A 16,565-nucleotide genomic window follows, 5' to 3' on the forward strand; every position below is an offset into this window, starting at 1 on the left:
TTTTATCTGTCTTTAATCATCCCATATTAATATATCCTCAATTCTTTTAGCATTAGTTAGTGGAATTATCTTGACCCGCTATTTTAAGTGTATGTCAATAGTAACTTTCTGTAGAAACTTAAACATTGAGTGGAATGGTTTATAGGATGTTCATAGAAATCAAAAGATCTGTTGGAACCAGGAGAGTAAGGGTATCAGTGTCTTCTAACAGCAGCTGACTGCATTTGTGCCATTTCAAATGCAAAGTTTCCGTTTCTAGAGGAAGATTAGACATCCAAATACCAAAGACCCAGACAGCAGTAGCCACTTCTAAACAAATAGTGGCATAAGACCTTGTTCACATTAGAGAAATGACTGGTACAGCTAAAATCCAAATGAAATAAACTTTACTAGTAAGAGAATTGTATTGCTTGTGTAGTAAGGGTATGCCTTGAGAGCTATGCCACTTACAGGTATAATTTTGTTTTGTCCATGCTGAATAACATAGATATGCCAACATATCTTTAAATGAAGACTAAACCTTTCAGGGTTTTATAGGTATCCTAATGAGTATGAGCATTTTTCCTTATGTCCTATAGACCTTATAGCAGATCATAGGATGGTATCTCTTTGCTAATTGCTTGCGTCAGCACATCTTGGAAAGAAAGTTTGTACCCAAGGACTAATTCAAGATACAGGAAAGATTCCTTAAGGAAAACAAAATGCAATAGATGAGAACATAAGCACACTAGGCTAGTATGTCATTCTGTTCAGAGCTGGTGCTAAATGGGAGCAAGACAAGACTAGAAAAGGGTGGATTTTCATAGAGAATAGAAATGACAATGACTTAATGACAATGCTTATGGCTGTTCCATAGGAATAAACAATGAATTTCTGAGAACTTTTAAATTTTTCCGTATGCATTAGCATTACTTTGTCAACTGTAGTTGAGTTTCTCATGATTTATAAAAACACAAGTCTCTGCATTTTTAAGGGGATCTTTAACAGCAACAGTATACAAAGGTTTGTCCCAGTAGTTCCAGTGTAAATCACTGTAGTACATTGGGAGAAGAAGAAATGCCTAGCTGGATCCATGATCTTTTGGCAGTCATGACTGGCAGTCACTACAAGGTGCCTTAGAACTATCTACTTCTTACTGAGAGCTGTTTAGGAGGAACTAGCAAGAACTGCCATGAGAGTAACCTTGCAGACATGCAGACACTCCCATACACACTGAATCTTGCTTTTATGTAGGTTAGCAGGAAGTACCACATTTACACAACTCTGTTGTCTGGGAATCTGCACCACATGAGTATGGAGTATTGGTGGCAGAAATTACCTGGCGTCTTACCAGGATAGGAGCCTTCCAGTTAGTCATTCATCAGAAGGTAGTGTGTGTGGTATCCTTCCCCTAAACAATACAAGTCTTAATAGGATAAGATAATGCAGAAGGTTAGACTGTCTCCTGAGGAGGAAACCCTCCATATCTTGCACTCTGTGCTACCTCACAGACTTCAGACATTTGTTCTGCTCCTGGTCTGCCTATGCTATTGTACAGCAGGTGGGTGAAAATGGAATATGTGGCAAGTGTGTCCTGGCACACAGGGACACTGAGAAGGAGGATTGACAGGCACAATGATGGAACATCAGCTCTTAAAGAAGTGCTGCAGTTACAAGGGCTACCATGAATGTATCAAGAGAGGATTGTACAGGAGTTAGAGGGACGCAGAGACTTTATTTCTATAAAGACTTCTAATGGAACCACTGCCAAATATTGTGTCCCATTTTGATGTTCATTGTTGTAAAAGAAAGTTAATGAAAGTTCTGGAAAGAGTTCAAAAAAGAGCTGTGAGAAATTGTTTTGAGGCTTAGAATAAGAAATCAAAGTACATATTTAAATCTTAGCCAAAATGTAATTTGACCCTGCTCTATATACTAAAAACACACAGTGAAAGTATTTTGGATAATAGATAAAAGGGATCTAATAAAATAGGTTAAAGTAATATCCAGTGAATTGAAGCTAAAGCTCAACAAATTCAGACTAGGATTAGGCCACTGCATTTGAACAAAGAGCACTAACTTTTGGAACAACTACTTGTAGTCCAGTAGAGATATTCTATCACATGAAATCTTTAAAGCCAAATTTATGCATGTTTTTCAAAGACATTCCCAAGCTCAAAACAGAAGTTCCATAACGCATGGTGCAGAAACTACTGGGCAAGGTTCTTTGATCTGTGCTGTGCAGGAGGTTGGCCTAGATGATCATAGTATTCCCTTCTGTCTTTACACTGTTGAGGTGCATTATGACAAGCTTAACATGTTTCCATCTAATTAACAGAATGTAACAGAGTGCATTTATAGAAAGACAATTCAACTATTTTTAGATACTACTGTACCTTTAATTTATTAGCTTTTGTTAAAAGCATGTAACAATCTAGAGGATATAAAGTATAATTTACAAAAATATAAATCTTGGTTATTTTATTTTTAGTATTTCAACATATTACTATATAGTATGTGTTACTCAGGGGTTATGTTTAACAACCTGAAATTATCCAGCAAACCAAAAGTGTTGGATATGACATATGTCTTTTGTCGAACAAATTATATATTAGGTAACCAAAAATGGCTATGTTAATATACGGTTTATATGAAAGCTTATGCAGTGCATTATACTTGCATCCGGAAGAAAATATACATTTTAAGCCCTTTATTACAACATTTTTCAGTATAAATATGCAGATTAAGAGTATGAGTGTTTTAGGCAAAAAGTTTTGATTTGTGTACAAAAGTGATATTCTAAAATAAGCCTGCCTTTGCAAGTTCACTTTCCATCTTCTTGGTTAACTGAAGAGATAAAATAGTCAGAAAAATAGCATATAAAAACATATTTTAGTCCTTTGATTATGGAAAACTTTACACTTAAATTTCTCACTAAACACCAGGTGTCTTGGCTAGGTGGGTTAGGAAGATATTTGTAAAAGTATGGAATTCCTGGAAGATGAATATGAAAAACAAATGACGACAGTAAGACATATCCTTCCAGGTGAGCATGTGTATCGTTTTAGTCTCTCTGCATGCTTTCTGTAGAGTAATTGTAGGTTTGCATTCATTCATCAGCACAAGTGGATTCATTTCCCATTTACAACTTTCCCAGTGTAGTCGGGCAGGATGCATGGGTCTCATTAAAGATGGTTTTGTATGAACTTATCGGCAGGCGCAAGTTTCAACAGACATATTGGGGTATACCTTTAAAACAACGTTTTTGTTCTCATCTAAGAACAGGACACTGAGTGAGCTCATTTTGTCAGGAACGCAGCAGGGTTCTGGGATGCCGGGAATGATTCCTACTGCTTTTACGATGCTCTGGATTGTGGCATGATTTGATGGCCGGACAATCTGGAACAGAGAAGGAAGTAGTTATCGCTTCATTTATGAGCAGTCACTTTCCCAGATGGACTTGGAAAATGACAACAACTATGTTTTTTTGTTTCTCAAAAAAAGTGAATATATGCGATTGAGTCACAGGGCCATGCAGCATAGTCAGTCCCTCACACTTCCAGCTTTCCTGCGCAGGGTGTATCCAACAGATATTTTGTGTTCCTTATGCTGCCTTTGTAAATACCAGAGGAGGGCACTGGTGGCACAGCCAGCAGTCAGTAGCCTGAAGAAAGAATGTCTCTGACTGCACCTACTAGATGCTGGAGGTAGGCGTGCAGGAGAAAAGGACTAAGGTGGGGCACACTTCTCAGTTGTAAGATGTTATCTTTTGTTTTCTTAACCTGTTGTTTGACTTGGAAAATTGGCTACTGTAAGTATTTCCAAAATAACTATCCCTATGTTCCAGTAGTATTTCTCCTCATGTATGCTAACCTGGAATTAGTTACTTTTTCCTGGAGTAATTACTCTCTTTTAAAAGAGCAGAGTGCTCCAGAAGTAGCGTCCACAGGGGGGAGTTAGTCTAGAATAGTAAAAAAATCTGACAGAGCCTTTGTGATCATAACCCCATGACAAACAAGTACTTCATACCTGTAGTCTTTGTCTGCTTCCCTCTGCTTTCCTCACCAGGCTCGCCCTCCCCCCCGCCCCCAACGAGCTACCTTCGTAGTGGGAGAAGAAAACAAAAGGCTGAGAGAGCAGGAAAAGTATCAAGTGAGGTTTCACAGCAGCTTTACATCTATATACTGTTTAGGGTACTGAGCCACAATTTTATTTCTACTATTGATTTTTGGATGCAGTAAACAACACAAGGAAAAATAAGTGAGAAGAGGAGGCATCCATTAGGCATAACAGCAGTGAGAATAAGAAAAGGAGAAAGTTAAGATATGTAAATAGTATACTGTTTAGTAGTTAAATGTAACACTTTTTTTTTTTTTAGTCTTTATTCACAAGGTACACTTGAGCCTTGTACTCTGAGCAACTGAATAGACTAAACAGTTTTCACCACTTCTGTTGCTTGAGGTACATACAGTCAAGCACAGGTTTACTGGTGACAGAGTGACAGGCTTTCCTTGTCATTGCCTCAGCATAACATGGAATGCATGTGCTCCAGTTACATGAGGCAATAGTATGGCATGCAACCCACCACTGAGGCTGAAGCTTCAGTGACTCCTGTTCAGTTGTCGTGCTTGAATACTGTCCCAGCAAATGAGTACAGTAACAGTAGGAAAACTGTGTTAGTCATATCAGGCTTTTTGCTACAGTTTCACAAGTTTTCTGCACAGATCTGGTACATGTGGCACATTAAAATCTTTCATCACTATTGGTACATAGCTGTATATCGGGTGGAAAATGACATCTGTGGGACAACAAATAGGGACTCTGCGCACCTCCACATGGAAGCAGATACTTCAATGAGAAGAATTAAAGTCTCCTGTATCTTCTCTATTTTTCAAATAATAATTGAGTATATGCAAAACATGATTTTTCATTTCAACATGAAAAGTTATGTAGTCTATGGGTATAACAAAGGAGCTATTTTTTAGGATAGTTGAGTTTTGATACATTTGCTTTAAGTGTAACATATCAGCAAATCAGATCCAAACCTTAATTGCTATTAAGGCTTTCAGATGTTCCTTAACTAAAGTGACCTCATTTGAGCATTACAAGGAGGAACTGTGAAATCCGTTCTTGATCCTTCGGGGCTTCAAGACAGCATCCCTATAGCCAAGTCCCAACAAGTGACCAATCCTGGAAAGTGCCTTTCTGTAATTAGCATATGTTGGCATAATTAGCAACAGCTTGCTCTCTCATGTCACCCTTCATCTTTAGATTTCAAAGCTGTCCACAAACAAACAGCAGTGAATTAGTCTCACAGCTGCTATGTGAAGTAGAAATAAGCTTCCACCTGCATTGGCCATGTCAGCAATTCTGGACAGCAAGAGAGAGACAGAAATAGCTTTTGTTCATTTAAGCAACTGCAGAGTTTAGAAATTCAAAGAACTAGAGCTTCTAGAAGGAAGTTCTTATTTTAATCTTTATGAAAAACCTCCTGAAGGGTTCCTAGAACCTTTATTATTTCATATTGTTATTTGAAACAGTCACAGATCCTAATGTGCTACTGAAACAGAATTTGTTGACCCCATGCAGTGGATAGCCATCATTGCCCTCAGTTACTGACTTACAGAATTCCTGGGTATGAACCTGCAGAAGATCCTTCTAGGATCTTCTCCAGCTGTGCAGTCTCTAATATCTGCAAGGAACAAATAGATGTGAGCAAAGTCCAGCATGAGCAGCTGTCTACCAAGACAACAGCACTAATTAGGTTTCTAATGCCTGCAAGTCATACACTATGCACAAAAATGCTTATTATGGACTATTACTCTGTACAGAATGTGGCTGCCTGAGCCCCACATCCACAGCAGAGCCAGACAGCACACCCATCCCGCATCCAGCCAGGCTCCGAATTTTCCAGCCCTTCTGGAAACCTGGCACAAGCGTTCAGTGATTGTGGGCTAGGCTTCACATTAGCGTTTGTACTGATGTGCTAAAGAGGAAAGCTTGAAATAATAAGTGGAATGCCCAGTAGTGATGGCACCGAGGAAGTGCTGATGTTTTAAATACTGGCTACTAAGTTATATACAGCAGTCCAGGTTCTGCTCTTACTTAACCTCTAGGACAATCCTAGCTCAGGAACATTTTGGGCCTCAGAAAACAGAAGGATGGTCATGTAGCCAATAAGCAATTGAACAGCAGGTTTGAAGTACTTTAGACCCTCCCCTTCTACCTTTAAAAGTCTGTTTTTATCATGAATTTGCCCCTCAAAAAACACCACACACCCCCATCTTAATAAGGAATACTTCTTAGCTTCAAGAAAGTTTTGGTTTCAGATTTGAATTCAACTCTGAAAATGAGAGTCATGAACTGATACACTTACAAGGATGAAATCAAGAGTATTCTAATTACTGTAGACCAGGGAAAGGATATGTTCCCACCTACGTCTACCACACGTCAGACTAGCATTTATTTGGCAAATACAGCAGTGCAGCCAGCCATTATTAACCATATAAGCTAGTCTTCCCCCTCACAATTCAGGGAATAAGAGCTTCAGCATTAAGGTAGGTGAACTTGCTATGACAAGATTTGTACCAGAGCTGTTTTGTATCTAGATCAAGAATTGCAGTTATTAAAGTAGATGTGCAGAGTTATGTACCAATACTTAAAAAAAAATAATTGTACAATGTGATGATTCTCAATGTGCCAGGTATATAAGTCTATCTCCACAGTTCTAAAAGAGTACCTTGGAAGTGAGGTATCTTTTGTCCATCACAGGTTGACTGTGTAGACCAAGTCTTCATGAATAGCGTTAATCTGGCCTTTGACTTAGGAGTGCCAGGAAAGCATATGCGTGCTTTCCTGACTTAGGGTATATACGCAAGAACAAAAACTATTTCCCCCTCCATAATACTTAGCAATTCTTATACTCTGACCTGAAGCTTCGTTTATGCTGCTGTCCTAGTTATCTCTATTCACTTGGAAACAGTCATTGAAAAAAGTTACAACTGTGAATTTGCCTCTATTTTTTTCCCGTCTTAAAAATACAAAGCTAACGAAAGGTAGACCACTTCCAAATCAAACCCAATCAAAGAGTGCATCAAACCCCAAATCCATGTATCTGTGATTTAGTTTTAAATTTCTCTGTTTGTTTTTTTTTTGTTTGTTTTGGGGTTTTTCTGGCACCAAGATGCTGGTGCAGCCACATTAATTTATCTAGAAAACAAGTATCAAAATGAGAACTAAAGTAAGTGGTTTTAATTTACAAGGGAATATTTATTATATAGCAAATAATATTTCTAGATAAGACATTAAATAAGTCAGCAATATAAGCTTATTTAACTATTCCGGCTAGAAATGGATCCACTCTCATTTGGTTCTGTCAGATTTTGTGTCATGCTGTTTTGCTCACAAGAAGCCAGATGTGTTAAATGTATCTTTTTTTTTTTTCCTTTGGTATGTATGAGTGGTGCATGAGACTGTGGGTCTATGGCAGAGGACCCATATTCCCAGGCTGTGTTTTGTTTTGGATAAGTTAAATGGTGATTGTGTTGCATGATCTCTTTGTAGTACAACAAAAAAGTGAAGTTGTATGTGAGCCTGTGCAAACATTAATTTTTACCAGACCATGTATCAGTTTATGTATACATGGTTCAGCATTGGCCAGCTATACAAGAATGTGGTCAGATTTGTACACCCTACCGTGGTGTCTGGATTTCCACTGTTCCTGGGCTTAAACTAGCCTGCATATCTACTCTTCCTGAAATCATACTACTTATTTCAACAGAAACATACATCAATCTCCCTGTATGTAAAGTAGGGCAGATTCCTGTTTCAGAGCTTTGAAATTCTCTGCTGTAAGACACTATCCATTATTTATGTGCTGAGTGACCACATGCAAAAATGTCATTAGAATAAATAATCAGGCCCTTCGTAGGTAGAATTGCAAAATAATTACAGTTTCTAAACATGCAGGTTATGCAGTGCTTCAAATCCTCCCCTCCCCCATTACTTGAAAGCCCTATAAAATACCGATAATTCTTGTGCTACATAGGATTGCCAAAATTTCTACTTCTTGCCATAGAGCAAGTGAGTGGGAGTGGGCCAAATTGAAATTCCATTGGAGCAGGAGTTCGTGTTTGCCTCTCTATTAGCAAATTTCATACTGCTTCCATAGGAGGAATTCAGTATGCTAGCTTTAGAGTGTTACAGACAGCTATGTGGGCATTTCCAGCCACATAAGGTAAAACAACTTTTTTGTTCCAGCAGGATTATCTTAATGTTAAGAATTTAGTAAATTAAAAAAGCACCAGAGAATTTTGAGAAACAAATATCAGCGTAACCAGCATTCTTATTTTCAAAGTGACAAGCAGTTTCTTAAAGTTAAAAATACCTCAGTGTCACTACTCTGCATTTTTCCTCTAAGGTATTACCAGTGGAATTCAGAAATACTCGATGATACTGTAGCTTGTTTTATGGTATTATTAGCTTATAATACTTTATAATTCTGCTACCACAACAGAGTAGTTTGATGATTTAGTGTGTGTAACCATATTTTAATAAGCTGCATAAGTCTTTACGTTATAGTTTCAAGATATAAGATGAGAAACTGTAAGATAAACTTGAGACATTTTTCTTATTCTTCAGATTACATTTAAGGATAACTTGGAACCTTTTTGCACTCTGATGACTAAGTTGATAGAAATGAAAAATTATTTAGGCTGAACAAGGCAACAGAACACAGTGAAAAAGGTAAAAATCTAATGGAAAATCTAACTGAAGTAGTTGGATAGGCACAACAGTAGATCTACTGTTTGCAAGCTAACAACAAAAAGGCATACTACCTTGGGCATTGGAAATTCACATGCCCCTGCACAGTAGTAGGCATCAAATGATTTGGGAGATATGATCCATTCATTCCAGCCAATATCAGCAAAGTCAACTTTCATGTATCTTCTTGAACAAATCCTTGGCTCATTCCATTGTTTTCGCCTTGCTTTCTTCATTGTTTTCTCATCGAAATTTAGCACCTGAGACTTTGTAAGCATTTCTGTATTTTCTTGCCCTTTTCTCCTTCGGTCTTTGCGTGAGGCTTTTGGTTTCAAGGACTTGTAGGCGTTCTCCCATATGTCATGTTTGTTGTATTTATTGTTGTTATAATCTACTTCTGGCAACTCATTGTTCTGAATAGAGCTAGAGAGGTACGTATCCCTCCTCACTCGGGTATCAGTAGAAGCATTAGGGGATAGATTTGGGTCCCCATCATTGGAAGGGAATGGATCATAACGCTGTAGGGTGACTGCCACACTGTTAGGTTCAGAGATTGCAAGATCATTGGCATAAACTAGTATATAAGGTAAATGACTGGTGACCTGTTCAGAGAAGCCTTGGTGTTTCTCCCCAGAATCAAGCTCAGCGCAGAGAATGAGCTCTCCAGCCTGTTTTGATTCTTTTATGATGTGTGAAATGTCCTTTGCATGCCAAGCCCCTCGCCTTTGAAGAAACATGGTGATGTTCCCTTTCACTAGTCCATAGGCAGAATTCTGGTGAATGCTTTGGAAAATGAAGTTGAGCCGCAGGATCGGAGGCAGGTGAAGGAGGCGGCAAGATGAGTTCTTGGACCGCTTACAAAACACTTCCCGGTGCCGAGGGCGTTTGTCAGCATAGAAGTGAAAAGTGGCAGCAAGGATCATCTCTGAATCCTGCATGGATGTCAGATTGAAGCAGTACAAGGGCTTCTGGGCCAAGAATTCTGCAAGAGAGCAAGGAAAACATGGATAAATACCTGAGACCAAAAATGGTAGTCAAACCCTTATTGCTATGTAAGTGGATTAATAAATTTTGCTTTTCACTTACCCACTTCAAATCAGTTAGTATAGTGAGCTTGTCACTTCAGCTTAAAACTATGGTGAGTAAGAGGAGGAAAAAACCCTAACAATATTTAATAGCAATATTACATCAGGACTGTCCAACACACTAGGCACCTTTTGTATAGATGAGGGATAAAACTCCTCCCAGAGATTTTCAGTTTCAGACTGCCTTTCATTCCAGGCAGGCAAGAAAAGCAATCCTTGCTTCTATTTCATTTATAACAAAGTCAGGCTCAGAGGAGCTATCAACTTTGCCCGTGGCAGAGCTCAGAATGGTACCTTATTCAGTATATTAGCTGAAAACCAGGTTTACAGTTAATAATGCAAGGTGGTCTGATCTAAAGCTGACTGCAAAGATTCCCGAAAGATCTCTGGGTGCTAACTCTATGGGCAACAGCATATGAAGTTCATCATCTGTAAATAGCGCACAAGAGACATTTCACAAGGGGGCTGGAAGTAAGCAGTGCGACACATTTTGGGGGAGGATTGTTCTTATGAATGATCCTCCTTTCCAGCGTACATCATGTAGGAGCTTTGTTTAAAGCATTGTGAAACCTACTTGGTTTCTAAGACTTGTGTTTTAATCTTCTTGAAGTTAGTGACAACTTGCTGTTGAATAGGAGCTGACTTAAAATTCAAACCCCATTTGATATAGCCTCTTTTTAGCTAGTTGAACAATTTGTGCTCAGGTTACATCTCTACCCTCCTTCTCAAGGAGGATGAGCAATTTTACACTAATATCTGTTTACAACATGTTTATTTCAACAGTAGAAAACTCTCTTAGTGTGTTAAAATGTAATCCCAGAATCAAAAGTCCATGCCTTCACAGTCTATCATTGTGAAAAGTTGCTTTTTTTTTCTTTTTTTTTACTAGCTCAAGAGTATGTGGGAAAGTGGTGGCAGAACCAAGAAGTGATACCTGTTCTTCCAAGCTCAGACTGGTACTTAGAATGCATCAAAGGACTAGTGGGTAAGTGTGCATCTTTAGTTAACCCAAGTGGACAAACCGTCTGGCAGCCCTTTTAGACATACCTGGAAATTCTTTGGCAGCAGGGAGAAAAAAAAAACAAAAACAAACAAAAACCAACAAACCCAACAGCCAGTCTTCCCAGAAACACTTAGGTTTCTTTTTCAATGCACTGTGGATGATGAGCCACATAAATTTTGGCAACAACAGAAAGGCAGTACTGTTAACTGCCACCTATCATAATGTTCTTCCTTTTAAGCACAGTTTCATTTGAAAGATGGAAGTTAATAGTGCTACATCTCACTAAATTGGTGCTTGCTGTCTTCCAGTTCATGCTGGATAGAACCATCATTTGGACTAAACCACAGCAGGTTAGGATGTTCATTAATCTAAGGCCCACATAGACAGTCTGAAAGTACAAATGTTCAAGTATGCAATTTCCATCTATACCATCTGTATTTTTTTCCTGACACAGTGAAGTAGAACAGCTTGTACTGATGCCCACATAGTGGTTTCATAGGTGGCAGAGAGGCTAACAGAAACAGTATTCTGTGATGAGCACCTATTTGTTTCTATCAGTTCAGGACAGGATTCCTATCAGTAAACTTTTAATCAACACTAGTCTTATGCACAGGTGCTCACACTATGAAAAAAACTTAAGAGTTTAGATTCTATTCAAGTTTTTAAAGCATAGAAATTTCACAAGGCTGCTAGCCTATTTTTCAGACCAAGGAACAGAATAATAGTAGTACTTCCTTTAGAACACCAGGCTGTCATTAATGTTTGTTCATTTCAGAAGGCATATTTTTAAACAAAGAAGGCTATCCAGTGCATCTCCCCACCTGAACTGTGTACAGTTGAAATTTTTAATTTTTTTTTTTAGTAGTAGAATGGTCCTAGCACCATCAGTTCTATAGATATGACCATGAAGCACATGCATTGCTGGCATAAAGGTGTTTCAAACACCAGAGTCCCAGGGTTTCAGATGGGAAGGTAACTTGTGATGATAGCTCAGAGAAAGGGAGTTTTAATTAATCTAAATTAATTCTGCATTCTAGAGTGAAACAAAGCCTTCAAAAATCAAAATTCTTTGTAGAACAGAATAAGAATCTGTGAATCTGCAGCTACTGAAAAGCCAGAAGCCTGGAAGTACAGGCTTTTTAGGAATTGAAGAGATGAGTTTTGGATGGAGCATAGTCATATTTATCGTATTGCCTCAGATCGCTCAGGCTTTTACCAGCCTGTCAACTGAGCATTGTTACATTTTCCAGGTCTAGTCTGAGTTGAACTGTACTAGCTGTATACATTAAAGCTGTTAATATTTGACTGATTGTATCTACCTCTGATCACTGTAGACAGCTTCAGGTTAGGAATACAGGCAAGGTGTGGGGTGGATACACGCAGGAGATGGGTAGAGAAAAAAAAAGGCAAGTGGCCAAGGAAAGAAAATATTAGCCGTTAGTACGTAATCCACATAGGAGAATGTTGCATTGCAGTAAGTGAAGACTAGCAAAACAGATTTACATGATATTTATGATGACACATTTGTGAGAAAGAAATATGCAAAGAACCTAATTTAAAATATTTTAAGCTATGAAATTATGTTAAAGCAAGGCTCTAGAGGCCAGAATTACAGTTCCCTGGGTAATCTTGATTTTGTTTTCTTGCACATATGTATTATAATGTAGTCTTAATTAAATGGCTGCTATTTTGTACTATTCACCAAGGCCTTTGCTTTATTAAGCACAGAGGATGGATGGTGTTCAGGGAATGAGCCTGAGCTGCAAGAGTCAATTTATGGGGAAGTTTCATGGCTTAGGCAGCAGGTTGCTGCCACAAAAAACTAATTCCCCCAATCTCAGCAACCTAGGTGAAGTTGGACAATAACTTAATATTTCACATTTGATCACAAACCACTTACAACTTGACTGTGTGACTAACTTCAGTCAACTGGTGCCATTTTCTAAAGCTACAAAGTTCCCTGAAAACTGCAAAGCACCTAAAGAAAAAAAGAACTTGAGAAATTAGTTTATAGACTCTCTCTCAGCTCCTTATCAGAGAAATAATGAACTCTTGTGAACACACATAGAGGTGAGCCAAGAGGAGGCGATCAGAAGCTTGTGAAGCACTCTTCCTGACGTGATAAGTACCGCTAGGGGAACACGAAGACATTGTATTTGGAACGTGCAAATAGCACATGCATATATATATAGCAAGTGCCTCACATTGAATATGGAGAAATATTACATATTCGGTAACCCAGTCAACACCATCCGTACCCTGTAAGGGATATGTAGGATGGCAGTACAATTGTGTAGTTGAGGAGACCTCAATAATGTGTATGACAAAGGAACAAACTAAGTCTGGACCAACATTTTGCACCTCTGGAGCCCTCATCTTGACAACCATAACTAACACTGATGCTCAAGTGTCCCTTAACAAACATCCTTAAGCTGCAGCGTAGGAACAGAAGGTTACAGATTTTCTGAAAGGTACATTTAAAAAAAAAAAAAAGTAAGTCCATTGCTTGGGATAATGAAATTGTTGTACGTGTAGTCTGTTTTGCTTATCTCAATAGGATCAGAATTATCATCCGTATTTTATAAAGAACAGACATTCCACGTGTCTTGTTAGAAGTACATGCCAATTTCTTCTTTCAGAAGAAAACACCAGACTTTCTTGGAGGAGATAAAGAAAAAGACACTGCCAGGTAAAGTTCTTCTCCTGTCCCTCATCTTGTGTCATTCTATGGTTCATTTCAGACTGTTCATCACTAGGTTGATGAATTACAGAGAAATACAATTTATTGTCATAACAAAGGAACATTGCAGAGGAGCTTCTGCTTTCATGCCATATTACTGGGGAGAGATGGGATCCAGTAGAGAAGGTACACAGATGGGACACAGGAGACAGGAGTTTTGGACATACATGTGCTTTATTTCCATTGCATGGAAAGACAAATTACTTCCAAGCATCTCTGCCTTGGTTTCATGATCTGACAGATGAGCAAAATAATATTGATTTGTAATTTGTAACTGTACAGTCTATCTGTGGGTAGAAAATGCTGCTATTATAGTGTTTTAAACCAGAATTTAAACCACTTAGATGCAAGTAACTTGTTCAGGAGATTAATTGAAAAATGAAGAAAAAGAACATAGCGCAATCCTTGCATTCTTCCCAAATCACTCTTGTGGGCCAGGGCCTTGCGTAGCAGCCAGTATCAGCTGCTCAGTTCACAGAAAAATAAGAGGTGATAGCAGGAGGTCACAGAATAACCATCCACGGTGGAAGTTCCTTCCTACCCTAGCATTTAGCAGCTGCTAGCTAATGATCTAGAGCATGATGATTTCTTTCTCTCCCAAATGTCTGTGATTGCTTTACACCTTAACTCCTAATTTCTAGACATTTTCGTTAGCCACTTAGCCTTCCATAGGATCTCCTCCTCCTTGAATACAATTACTTTTTAATATTACATTTGACATTGGATAGAAAGTAAGTTGGGTCCACTAGAGACTATGAGTTATTGTGCGATATTATAGTAACCATTCCCTAAAACACTGTATGCTGCACTGTATTCTGTACATGAGACTTTTAAATGTAGGAGAAATAGATCGTAACTCACAAAAGCAAATTTTGAATTCATCTGTCAGATGTGCCTATAAAAAAAAAAAGGAGTATTTCCAGCAATGTAACAGAAATTATATTCTAGAAACTGGTATAATTCTTATCTTAAGAGCTAAGATCTTAGTTATAGGCTGTAAAAGTTAACCAAAGAAGGAAGACATTTTCCAGAAAAGGTATTTTGGGTTTCCTTGGCAAATGATAACAAATTTAAAGAGTATTAACTACGCAAACATCCTCTTTATTATTTTGAAGTCAGACTGGGGTAATGAAAGTGTCGTTTTGACACAGTATGTATGCTCTTCCACCCCCACAATCAAGGCCAGTAAGGCTGGGGAGAGGGAGGTCAGACATCTGTCTTCTCAGGCTTAGGCAGTGCACTGCATTTGAGATCCGAGCAGTTTCGGGCGCTCCCGTAGGCGGCACTCTTCCTAACGGAAACTTGTGAGCCTGCGGGAAGAGCAGGGGAGAGGACCTGCGGCTGGAGCACTCGCTACTCGTTCTATGCTCCAAGTTTCTCTGGAAAGGTCTTTCGACCCGGTGCGACGTGCACTGGGAACAGCGCTTCTTTTGCCGATGGTTTGGATGCCCAGCAACGGAGGCTTTCTGAAGGGAGATACCTTGTTGCAGATACTCTCGGGGGAGAGGAGGGAGCCGGGGAAGGTGGGAAGCCGTCCGCAGAGCGGAGGGGAGACACCGCGTCCGTGTAGTTAGCAAGGGTCCCCCCAGTATTCACCCAGCGTGACACCCCCCGCAGTCACTGACAACCTCAGCGCAAACCCGACACCTTAACGCGAAAGAGGAGTGAGGGGGCTCCGGCCGTCACCCCGCGCCCGGTCCGTCTTACCTGGCTTGGCTTTGAAGCTGCGGACCGTGTTGCCGTCGCCGGGCCGGCTCCCTTCCCGGTTGTACTTCTCGTAGAGCTTAAGCATGTGGACAGCTACCATGTCCTGAGCGGTGCTGCCCAGCGCAGGGGGCGGCGAAGAGCCCCCGCGGGGGTCGCGGCCGGGGGAGGGCGAGTCCCGGGCGGCCGGTGGCTCGACGGGGCAGGCGGGCTGGCTGCCGGCGCCCTCCCCCGCGGGCGAGCGGCAGCCCCCATGGCCCAGGGCCCACAGCAGGAGGCAGCAGGTCAGGCGGCCGGCCATCGAGGGGATGCTGCGGGGCGGCCGGGCGCGGAGCGGCGGCGGCTCGGTCGCTGCCTGCGTCTGGGTCTCCCGGTTGGCCCTGCCGCTCCGGGGCGAGGGGGCGGCGGGGCCGGGGAGGGAGGAGGGAGGGTGGGGGCGGCCCCCCCCGCCGCTGATGCTGATGCCGCCTCCGCCGGGCCAATCCCCGGGCCCGGGGGTGAGGAGCTGCGTCCCGGGGGCGGCAGAGCGGGGCTGCGGCGGGGAGCGGGGGCAGCGCCAGGGGTCCGGGTGCGGGGGAACTCACGGGAGGAAACGCTGCATTCCTCCAACGCGGGGCTTCCCCGCTCTTTAAAGAGTAGCGGGGAAAGGATCTAAATTAATTAGCGCACAGCCGCTGATTGGAGACACATGTCACCGCCGCCGCTGTGGCAGCGAGCGCTGCGGCAGGACGGCACCTTGGCTGCCTGCGCCAGCGAGGAGGGGCCGGAGGGGGGTGGGGGCTTGAAAATAATTTCTAAAAGATAGAAGCAAATAGATAACAAGCGGGCAGGCAGGCGGTGGGAAAGGACGGGAGGGTGGGTGGATGGCAAGGACAGCATGAGAAGGAAAGGGTGCGCGGATACGTGCAGAAAAGAAGTGGAAGGGTCTTTTCTGTTTCGATCGGCAGAGCTGACAGTGCTGTCTTGGAAAGGCAGCGCTGTAAATGGTGTTTGTTTCAAGGATGGCGGAGAAAAGAGAAGTCCCCGGTGGGTCCGCACTCTGGAAGGACCCAGTGTGAACTAGCCAAGAGTGCAACAAGGGTCACTGATAATTCCAAGCAGATACTTAAATAGTAGGGGTTAAAGGGGCTGTGCATGGGTAAACTTTCGTCATTGGGCTATTTCTATGTGTGATCTGAAGGAGGAGAATATTGGCGTGAATTTCTGAAGGATTTACATGGCTTAGGTCGGAGGGGGTTGATTTAAAAGTGAATGGTGCATGTTGCGCTTATTCATCATGTGACACAGGTAG

At 41.0% G+C, this 16,565-nt stretch overlaps 1 protein-coding gene across 2 annotated transcripts; it reads right to left on the reverse strand.

Annotated features, from left to right (window-relative positions):
- Positions 1 to 2,456: 2,456 nt before the first annotated feature.
- On the reverse strand, positions 2,457 to 15,651 carry GDF10 (growth differentiation factor 10). Of its 2 annotated transcripts, XM_072870228.1 has the most exons (4): positions 15,278 to 15,651; positions 8,817 to 9,724; positions 5,604 to 5,671; positions 3,192 to 3,378 (listed from the first exon to the last, which is right to left on the reverse strand). In XM_072870228.1, exons 1-4 carry the CDS (start codon positions 15,573 to 15,575, stop codon positions 3,336 to 3,338), a joined length of 1,317 nt encoding a protein of 438 aa, XP_072726329.1. In that variant the 5' UTR covers positions 15,576 to 15,651; the 3' UTR covers positions 3,192 to 3,335. The 2 variants fall into 2 exon arrangements, with proteins under 2 accessions (XP_072726328.1, XP_072726329.1); XM_072870227.1 differs by lacking the exon at positions 5,604 to 5,671 and having other exon boundaries at positions 2,457 to 3,378.
- Between the last annotated feature and the right edge of the window lie 914 nt (positions 15,652 to 16,565).

The sequence above is a fragment of the Ciconia boyciana genome, chromosome 8 (genome assembly GCF_034638445.1).
Source record: "Ciconia boyciana chromosome 8, ASM3463844v1, whole genome shotgun sequence".
Taxonomy (NCBI): domain Eukaryota; kingdom Metazoa; phylum Chordata; class Aves; order Ciconiiformes; family Ciconiidae; genus Ciconia; species Ciconia boyciana.

Bases quoted from the DNA above. Each gene is read 5' to 3' on its own strand.
- GDF10 (XM_072870227.1), bottom strand. From the start codon at position 15,575: ATGGCCGGCCGCCTGACCTGCTGCCTCCTGCTGTGGGCCCTGGGCCAT. The intron at 9,725-15,277 runs GTAAGACGGACC...GCTCTCTTGCAG, and splicing joins CAGCTTCAAAGCCAAGCCAG to AATTCTTGGCCCAGAAGCCC. The intron at 3,379-8,816 runs GTAGTATGCCTT...TCTCTGTTCCAG, and splicing joins GTGAATTTCCAATGCCCAAG to ATTGTCCGGCCATCAAATCA.